Below are 10,681 nucleotides of genomic sequence, written 5' to 3' on the forward strand. Positions count from 1 at the left end.
TTCATTTGCAAAATTGGGAAAGCATCATGGGCAGTCCCAGAACTTGTAGTACATGACTTGAACAAACTGACACTCTCTGAGGAGTCATTTCTATTTTATGGCTGGAAATTAGAAAAAGAACATTTGCATCATTGCAAATGCTTGGTGTGAGAGAAGCAGCAATTCCCAAGCTTTTGTCCAGGGGATTGCAAACATTTGTCCACTTAATGCCTTGGCAAAAGGGAAGCACCTGTGGAATTCCAGCAGAAATGATGTGGCCTCAGGTGGAGAACACAGAGATAATTCATGGCTTATCTGTGAGCCCTGCTGGGAATCTGAGAGTGCTGATTTGTGCTGATTCTGATCTTATTCAATCCATCAAAACCCAATATTTTAAAAACTACAGCGGCTGTGTGGAACAACATCCACCTCCATGGAGGAAATCCATCAGCTCTCCTAATTGCTTTTCTTCAGGAGAAGGCTTTGGACATCAGAGATGATTTTCTGGGGTGGGAGATGATGGATCACTTTTAATATCCAGCCCATCTGCTGCGAGTTCTGGTCACTGCCAGAGCCACACTCACCTTGCCCAGTGCCAGTAATTGAAATAAAATAGATAAAACTTCTGTTCCTCTGGACTCCTTGGACGTGAACTTTCCTAGCAGATAAAAGCCAGGATTGGAGCTGGAGTTGGTGTTTTAATTCCTTTCCTACAAGTATCTGTAGCTTTTGTAGGAGTGTTTGGAGAAGTGCAGGTGTTCTCTCATATGGTTTTCATTCCAAACCCCATATGGTTGTTTTTAGCTGAAATTCTGGGATTCATATTCCCCCTCCACATGGAAATACCCCCTATAACACAGAGAAGTCCTCGTGTTCAGTACAGCTCTGTCACTCCTGTCACGAGATTTGGGTGGGAAAGGAAAACCAAAGGCAACAGACAGCTCCAGGCTCTGCATTCCTCGCTGTGCAGGAAATCAGGGAGCATCTTCCCAAAGGAGTGGGGCTGAACAAACCCTGAGGGCCCGAGTCTGCTCTTTAACTTGGGTTAAATTTCCCCTTTTCCTTGTCCTTGAGAATTTTTTTTCCTGAATTATATCCAGAGCAGGTTTTTTTGGTGCAATTTTCTGCTAGAAACTCATTATTGTAATTCAGGTAATTCTCCAGAGCACTGTTTGCTCCTTTAAGTGCTCTTTAATTGACAAGCACTGCCTTAGAACTTTCTCCATCTCCTGATTTATAGCTCAGGCTCCTCACTCTGGTTTTTCCCCCCATCCTCCTCCTGCTTTTCCTTTGAAGCCACCACGAACTTCTGATCCTGATGGATGGAACTCCAGCTGGTGACATCATTCCAGAATTCAAGTGGAGGAGGGAGAAGATTCATTTCCTTAGGCCTTTTCCTGAGCTGTGCAATCCTAGAAGTTCTCTGTGTCTCTGTTCTTGTTTTCCCATCCATATTTCTCCTGGTTAATGGGATCCTGTCGGGGACAGCAGGAGCAGTGTTTGTTACTCTGGCAACAAGAGCCAAACTTTCAGATGTTATTTTGCTTCTATTAAAAAAAAAAAAACAACCCACTGCCAGTTATGATGTAAACATTTGCAGCTCCCCCTAAATCTCTTTTCTTTCTGGAATTGAAGTGCAGTGACCCTTCTGAGGGCAGAGTGAGGGATTGGAGCAGACATCTCCCAGCTGTGTGGGATTTGGGGAGATCCTCAGCGATCTGCTCAGACTCTTTTTAAGTGGCATATTTACTGCCAGCCTCATTGGAGGGGATGGAGCTTCTCAGCAGCACTGAGAGGCCAAATCCTCCTCTGAATTTATTTAGGAAAAGATTGGATGCTCCTCCTGCTGCAATTGCCTGAATCCTTCAGCAGAATGTCGTGGGAAGTGCTGAAAATACCCCAGCATTTCTCCTGACCTTTTGTTTCCAGCAGTTGTGTTCCTGCATTTCTCCAGGACAGGAAGGGAATCCCAAAGCTGGGATGGTTTATTCTTACACAATTAAAAAATGCCCCTGCTACAAACACACTCTGGAATTCTCCTTTTGGTTTCTCCCCACTCTGTGGAGCTGAAATCAGTTTCCTTTTCCATGCCTGGGATTTTGGGGGATTTCCAGGAGGTGCTCCCTGTTCAATGGCTCTGCTGGGGGTTCCCTAATGAAGCTTTGACAGATTTAAGGTAACTTTTTGCAAGGTTCCACTCAGCACTCCCAGAAATGCACAGCAGGGACAGTTCCTCCACTCTGAACTGCTTTGATTTATGCTGAATTTATTTTCATATCGGCACATTTCATGTCAGAAAGAAATAACAAATTTAGGTGCAAGTTGTTGTTGGGGAAGGGAAGGTCTCCAAGGAAGCAGCTCATGAAATTCCCTCACTTTAAGAGCAGTGGATGCTTTTTATTTTTTATTTCCAGAGCAATTAATTGGGATATTAATGGGAATAAAGCACCTGAAAGCTCTTGCAGTGGGATTTTCTGCAAAGCCTTTATCCCACAACCCTGCATTTCCTTCAGAGAGGAATTTTTGAGGATGTGAGCCACTAAATGAATGTTTTGCTGGCATTAAATGCAGGAGATGGTTTTAGTTTAAGGCTCCAAAAGTTTCAGACTGAAAAGAATCAGGGACAGGGAGTTATCTTTTTGAAGAGAATTCTTATCAGCAGAGCTTCTTATCATTTGGAGGAGATGTGTTTGTCATTTGAATGTGTTTGGCCATCAGTGTCCCAGGATTTTCAGCTTCCAGAAACATCCACTCCTTCTGGGATTCCAAACATCACTTTGATTTAAAGAAACATCCCCTTTTACTACATTCCTGCTGTAGAAATAGGGAAAAAACCACAGAGAAAAGGCACCAAAACCCAATATATCTTATTTTTGAGATTTTTATAGGTAGGCAAACACATGTGCTTGCTCAGATTAATAAAAGAGCTCACAACAGTAGGAAGAATGGCTCAAAAATGGGGTTTAGAAGGTTTAAAATGTGTTTTAGAAGGTTCAGAAATGGGATTTAGAAGGTTCAAAATGGGGTTTAGCAGGTTCAAAGGATGTGATAGAAATTTAAACATATTTGAATAATTTTGGAAGAAGTTGAAAGAAAAATTCTTACAATTTGTTCTTTTTTGAAAATTTCCCTTTCATGCCTTGGCAGTGGGATGTGAAATGGGAATTATTTGTTATGGGATAAAATGGACTTGACATGGAAAGAAAGAGAACAGAGAAAGTAGATGGTTTTCATTATTAATATTCATTTTATTATGTTTTGTGTGGTAAATATCTCACTGAAGAAGGGTCAGAATAGAGAAATTTGGGAGATCAGTTGTTTTCATGTCCCAAATCACCAAGACAGAGGGAAGAAAAAGGGGGAGAGGAGAGGGAGGAAGCTGAAGAGAAAGGCAGAGATTCAGGTCAGTGGGATGGCACAGGGGCAGAATCCCAGAATCCTGGAATGGTGGGGACGTTGGGGTCACCCCATCCCACCCCATGCCATGGACAGGGACACCTCCACTCTCCCAGCTGCTCCAACCCAAACTCCAGGACTCTGTGCTCGTGGGGTTGCTCAGTCACTCCCAACTCTTCTGAATATTCCAGCTGAGAAATAAATGAGAAAAAAGTAATTTCAAACCTGCAGGGGATCAGTGGGACAAAGGGTGATCCTGCCCGCATGGGGTGCTTCCAAAACTAATACTGTGGGAGGAGAGCATTCTGCTCGTTCCTTCAGAGCAGACTGGGACATCCTTGAGCAGCTTGGTGCTGGTGCTGTCTCAGAACGCCCAAGATCCCAATAAAATCCTGACAACACCCTGGAGGTCATTCCTGCAGGTCACCTCCTCTTCCTCCCACGCTCCCCAGGGAAATTCGGGTCCATTCCCTCGTCCACGGCCACCCACCCTCAGATCAGCTGAGAAATCATCCTTTGGTCAGCAGAACCTTTGTGAACAATGTTATTTTTTGCTCTTTGTTCTCTTCTTTTGGTTTGAAAGATTCCTTTTGTTCATTGTGTTCGAATGTTTAGAAATCCCTCATTTGCGGCTCATAAAAGTTAAACCTGGATGTGGAGCTGGGTTTGAGAAATGCAAGGGGGACTTGTTATTTTTTTATATATATTTATTTTATTCTGATTTTTGTTTCAAGAAGGGAATTACAATTAATTTATCCCAAACCCATTTTGAGTGCTTTGAGATGGATCAGTTTTTCTGTGGGTTTGAGGCCTGTGAGGAACTTGTTGTCTTCTCCAGCCAAATGCAGATGGGATAAACATAAGCATTAATTAGGAATTCCTAAATCTACACCTTCCTATTGATAGGAATATAAACATTGCTGTAATGAATGCCTTGGCTGTGGGAATATCTTGGATTTGGGTGTTGCAGGAAAACCTTGCTCAGTGATTTCTGGTGGTATCACACTCACAGCAGGATCTGTCACTCTGTCCCAATTAACTTGTCAAAGTTAACATAATTATCAATCCCACAAGACCAAATGTACTGAGCATCCAGTATGAGAATCCACGTGCTCTGTGCTTAGTGGGAAACCCTGCTGGGAGCAGCTGGAACTGAGGGACAGCTTCTCTTGTGGTTCCTTTGGTGGGTTTTGGTGTTGGATCTGGACTTGTTTGGGTGGTTCATGGAGTGTTCCTGGTTGGATTTGTTTGGATGTTCATGGGGTGTTCCTGGTTGGATTTCTCTGGATGGTTCACAGGGTATTCCTGGTCTGGAAGATGGTCTGACCCAAATGTGAAGACAGTTAACCACACTTTATATGGAGTTCAGAGCTATGCACTAATGCAGTACAGGATTTGAAAAATACAAAGCTCTTAAGGCATCAGCCCTGCTGGGCAGGGTGCTGGGACCAGTTGCCCTCTGTGCTCCTCCTGATGCCTTGAGAGGCTGCCTAGAGCAGGGGCTAGACAGAATTAAAGGAATAAAATAGACGTTTATTAAAAGGTTTTCAAAGGATACACTTTGGACACTACAAGAGCCCAGCCAGGGCTACACCCAAGATGGACCCAAGATGGACAACGTGTCATGAGTTTCCACATTTTTATGAGTTTTGGTCCATTTCCATATTGCGGTTAATTGTCCAGTCACAACTCCAGGTGATGCAGTCCCATCCTCCCAGTTTGCTCCCCTCCATTCCCTGTTGTTTGCATTTTTGGGGTGAAGTTGCAGTGGTGTCCTTGGTTCTGGGGCTGGAAAAGGATTGCTCTGTGTGCCTGAGCTGTGAGGAGAACTGCTGACACTGTGTATGGAATTCAGAGTCATGTACTAATGCAGTCCAGAATGTGAAAATATAAAAGCTAAAACTCAAACATCCCTGGCGGCCTGCCTTGGTGGCATTGCCCGCTCTCACCTGTCTCTCCTGCCCTCCCACAGGTGCTGCAGGGGGCTCAGCTGATCGCGGTGGCCTCGGCCGAGCCCGCGGCCGGCGGCGTGGACGGCTCCCCTCTGCAGGGCAGCGACATCCAGGTGCAGTACGTGCAGCTGACCCCCGTGACAGACCACGCTGCCTCCAGCCAAGTATGAGCCCCCCCTCCTTCTCCTCTCCTTCTCCTCCTCTTCCCCTTTCCCTTTGCCCTTCCCTTTTCCCTTCCCCATTCTCCACTTTCCCCTTCCCCTTCTCCTCTCCACAGCTGTCAGGTATGTTGTGTATCTACCCACAACTACAAGCAGCTCATCATCCTCTTTCCAAACCATAAAACTCATCATTTATAATAAGAAACATCAATTTTTTTGAAGGTGGAAGTGATCCTTGATTTCTCCTGCTTTGCTGTCCTTGCTCAGTGCCTCTGGAGAAGTTATTTTGGTCATTGGTGTGTCCCTGAAGGCTGGGAGCCTCACAAAGGACAGCACCAAAAATGTGGCTGCAATCAGCCGAAAAGTATTTTCAGACTGAGGTTTCCCTCAGAAAAGTCATTCCTGTTCTGACAGCAGTTTTCCAGTCGTTTTGATCAACAGCAAGTCCAGTTGGAAGTGAACACTTGATCCTCTCTGCTTGAGGAGGAATTATTGGGTTGTTTTTGGTAGTTTTTAATCAGTTTGAACAGCCGTGAAGCTGAGGCTAGAAAAAGTCTGTCATCAGCTTGAAGCTCTGGTGACAGCACCACAAAGCTGATTTAAACCAGTTGGAACACATTTTTCTGAATTTGGTCACACGTGGTTTTGAAAATCCCGCTCTGTGGGCTTCTCCAAGTGGTTGTGGAATTCTTTTTGCCATGCCACTGCCCTTGTCAATATTTTATTTTTAACAGTGCTCTGGACACTGAGCGTGTTCTGCAGGGATTGTGCCTTGTTTTTTATGGATCCTCCATCACTGCTGCTCCTGTGGATTTAATAAATCCAAGAACAACTGTTGTATTTGTGGGGAGCCCCGATGAAGGAAGGAATGATGAATCTGACTCCATGTTCTCAGAAAGCTAATTTATTATTTTATCATACTATGTTATATTAAAGAATACTGTACTAAAGAATACAGAAAGGATACTTACAGAAGGATAAAAAGATAATAATGAAAACTCGTGACTCTCTCCAGAGTCCTGACACAGCTTGGCCCTGATTGGCCAAAGAGTGCAAACAACTCACATGAAACCAATGAAACAATCACCTGTGGGTAAACAACTTCCAAACGCATTCCAGAGGAGCAAAACACGGGAGAAGCAAATGAGATAAGAATTGTTTTCCTTTTTCTCTGAGGCTTCTCAGTTTCCCTGGAGAAGAACCCTGAGCAACGGGATTTTTCAGAGAATGTGAATGCCACCAACAGTGGGGATACCCTGAGCTGGGAAGGACCCACAAGGACCATGACCCCAGAAAAGCACAGCAGGCAGTGAGAGCTGTTCCTACTCCTAGCCTGGAGAATTCCCACATTTCCCTCCTCAGGAAGGAATTCTGGAGCAGAGCCCCCAGGAGCTCCTTTCTCTGCAGGGACGCTTTGCACCGTGTTGGTTTTACACTGTGCTGAACCCCAGAGCTTTCCAGGGAAAGCAGGGCAGGAACGGGACAGGAAAAGGGCAGGAAAGGAAACGCAGACAAGCCCCAAAACAAGTCAGCCGTAAATATTTCCTCACTTTGCACCAAGTGAAAACTGAAGGTCTGGAGAGGAGCTGGAGAAACCAACTTGGTGTTTGCACTGCTCTGAGTTTATCCATCCTTCAGGAGATTTTTTTGTGGATAAAAATATGGAATTTTCCTGTGGAGAAGGATCTCTCATCTGAGGGGAAAAGTCTTATCTGAGGGAAGGGAAAATCCCCTGACACTTCCACCTGCACTGCACTGCCACTTGCACCTGGTTCTTTGTCAAGGTGCTAGGAGGCTCCCAAGGATTTTGCAGCTCTTTATCAATCAAAGCTCATTAAAGTGGATTTTATTTTCCACCTGGGTTGGATTCTGTGCCAGTTGCCTCTTAGGAACAGCACAAATGTGGATTTATTTCATGTCTCACTACAAGGTACCAGTTTTCTGCCCTTTTTTTTCTTGAAGTGAATTCCTGCTCTGAGTTCAGCTGGAACAGATCAAAATCCACTTCAATTTTGTATTTTCAGTGTATTCATGAATGATTTTTGCTTGGCTTCTTTTCATGTTTTGACAGCACTTTGCAAAGTCTAGAAATACAGAATATTTGGATTAGAATTCTGTGCTCAGATGCAATGCTGGTGGTAAATTTTGTTAGATTTGGAAAAATACCCACCATCATTCCAAATATAAATTCTTGTAATCCCTTCAGGTCTGAGGTTGGATCAATATTTGGTGTTGCTGTTGTGCTGATATTTGATAATTCTATTTACTCAATACACTTTTCCTCTAAATGGGAAAGAAAACTTTGAGGATTATGTAATTTTTTTTGTGGTATCCAATTTAGCAATCTCATAGATTTATTCAGCACCTTGGCATGAATTTATTGAAACTTCTAAGCAAACACAAAATGCCCTTCAAATTAAACAAGGAAAAAATTCCTGTAGCCAAATGCAATCACTGGCAACAAGGCAGAGGGAACTAAATGAATTTAGGAGCAGCACTTTAGGATTTTGAACTTCTGGTGTTTTAATTTGAATAATAAATAAGCTGGGACTGTGTAATAAAACCTAGAAGTTGGGAATTCTGGTGGATTTTCTCCCCTTGTGGATCTTTTGGCAGGTTCAAGGCTGGAGCACAAAGCAGGACCTCAAGTGATGCTTTTTCATCACCAATATCCTGTCAGAGAGAGAATTCAGTGGCCAGGGTGTTGCACAGAGCATCATTTAGAGGTGTTTATGAGGGAAAATCCAGCATCTCTGGAATGATCTCTGGATTTTTTCAGAGGGAAAAAATCCTGAAATCCTTGCCCTGGGCTTGGAATTCTGTCCGTGCTGTGATGGCTGCTGGCAGGGGAAGCTTTTCTGGGTGTGAGGGGCTCTGTGCAGGCCAGTGCAGCTGCTCTGGGCAGGTGCTTTCCTGGCTCACAGAAATTTGGATTTTCCCTCCCCTGTTGTTCCTGGTAGGCAGTGAGTTGGTTTGTAAAGAGATTTTTCCTTTGGAGGTTTCAGTCAGTTGTGCTCCCTTGTAGTTCTTCCTGGTTTTCCTTGGGAAGTGAGGAGAGTCAGGTCAGCAGGAGGGATTTCCTCTGAGGAAAAGTTGTGCTGTGTCTCTTCACCCTAACCAGGGAAAGGCTGCAGGGGGGAAAATCAGCATTTTTAGACCCAATCCTGCTCCAACTGAGAAATTCCAAGGACAAAACCAACAGGTGATTTCACCCCCGGCAGCTCTGGCACTGCAGAACTCCCTCCTCTCTTTTCCATGCTCATCCTTGGTGCTCCCAGCTCCCTGTTCCCAAAATCCCTCTGTTGGGATGAGCCTTCCACAGCTTCAGTTTGGTGCCAGACTCTGAATTTATTTCCTTTATTTGGAGCTGGTTCTTTTCCTGGGAAGAGAGAGGGAATAATTGCCTTGGTGCCACTCATGATTTTGTAGATGTTTATCATAATTGCATTATTTCATCTTCCTCATTAGGCTTCATGGAGGCTCTTGATGTTATTTTTGGTGCCTTTGTGAGTGTGTTCCCATTCCCACTGTCACAGAGCCCACATCCATGCGGATTTTGCTTTGGAATTTTTTCCACTGGAATTCACAAGAACTTTATATTTGTATAATAAGCTCTCATTCTCTTGGTTACACCAATAAAAATCACTTTTGGATTGATTTCCTGCTGTCCCATTCCCCTTTGCAGGGCACTGATTCCCTTCAATCAGCAATCCAGCCAGAAATGCAGATAGAACACGGAGCCATCCAAATCCAGTGAGAGGACTGAGGAATGTTGGGGAGCTGGCAGTGAACTCCAGCCAGAAATGGAGAGGGAAGGGCTGGAAAAACCTCCCAGACCTCAGAACCTCCAGCCATGCCCTGCTCCCCCTCACCTGGGATAATTCCAGCTTCACTCAGAGCTGCATCATGACACCAACCCAAGTCCTGGCCTTCAGAAAAACCCCGTGGGCTGCACTTAAATCCACTCAGAGAGGACAGAACAAATCTTTCATGGGGAGAGGCAGAACTGCATCTAAACTGTGAGACTCCATCCCTGACCACCCCGTTGGTCCCTCCTGTGCAAATGGAATGTCTGCAGATGTTTGGGTATTGCTGCCCTGCAGTACCTGCTTTGCCACCTAGGGAAAGCTCCAGAGCTCAGATATTTTTCACTGTTGGAACAGTCTTTTTTTTTTTTTTTATTTGCTATGGTGTTTATAACAAAAAAAAAAAGGAAAATATTTAAAAAAAGGAAAAATCCCTTGACGGCAAGTCTTGGCCTTTTGCTGGTGTTTTCTGTTCAGTGTCATGAAAACTGTATTTGCAGAAGACTAACACTTTTGTTTGTACTGTTGCTTAACTACTTTTCTAGGGGAAAATGCTTTAAAAATGCTGTAATTACGCATTTCTAATGAAAAATAAATGTGTATTTATGAATAGTGCAGCTCTAAGTTGCTCTGCCTTGGGAATGAGTCCGGGTTGGCTGGGCAGGAATGTCCTGGAGGAGCTGGGGATGGATCCACATTCAGCCTCTAAGGAAGAACCCAATCTCAGCCATTTTATTTTCTAAATTCCCAATCCCAGACCCTTTTATTTTCTAAATTCCCAATCCCAGACCATTTTGTTATCTAAACTCCCAGTGCAAGAAAAATGGGATAACTGAGTTTTTGAGTGTGCGAAATGTAATGAATTTATGAAATAATTTTATGTAATGTGAATAATTCTGAGCTCTCTCCCTTCCAGTTCCTCCTGCCTCCTTTGTCCAGCAATTCCCCAGAGTGGGATCCATCCATCTGAACCCAACATCCAAGATCCAGGTGGAATCACCTTTAATTTAATCCAGATTTTGACAAAGCACCATTGTCCCATTTGCTAATACTGAGTGCAAAGGAAACCTGTTTGCTGTCACCTGGTTATTTTAATGATGCATGTTTTGGAAAATAAGGTTTAGAAAATAAGAGTTTGGAAAATAAGAGTTTGATAAATAGAGTTTGGAAAACAGAGTTTGGAAAATAAGAGACGGAGGTGTTGCTTTGTATTTGATTTCCAGCTGATTTCCCACAGGGTCATTCCCAATATATGGCTCATAATGCATTTAATGAATTGATAAATGAGGTATGGCCACAAATCTCACGAGTTGAAATCCAGGATAATTTGAATTTTTAATTTTTTTGTTACCAAAGGAAGGGTTAAGCACCCCCAGCTTCTGGGAAT

General features: G+C 43.8%; 1 protein-coding gene across 1 annotated transcript in view; it reads left to right on the top strand.

Moving 5' to 3' along the window:
• The window catches only part of BANP (BTG3 associated nuclear protein), a 109,543-nt gene extending 99,708 nt beyond the window's left edge, over positions 1-9,835 (top strand). The window contains exons 12-13 of the mRNA XM_059481418.1: positions 5,348-5,491; positions 9,174-9,835. Coding sequence (XP_059337401.1) covers positions 5,348-5,491; positions 9,174-9,245 — 216 coding nt within the window. The 3' untranslated portion in view covers positions 9,246-9,835. The remainder of the gene's footprint in view (positions 1-5,347; positions 5,492-9,173) is intronic.
• Positions 9,836-10,681: the final 846 nt, after the last annotated feature.

Source organism: Ammospiza nelsoni, chromosome 13 (genome assembly GCF_027579445.1).
Source record: "Ammospiza nelsoni isolate bAmmNel1 chromosome 13, bAmmNel1.pri, whole genome shotgun sequence".
NCBI classification, from domain to species: Eukaryota; Metazoa; Chordata; class Aves; order Passeriformes; family Passerellidae; genus Ammospiza; species Ammospiza nelsoni.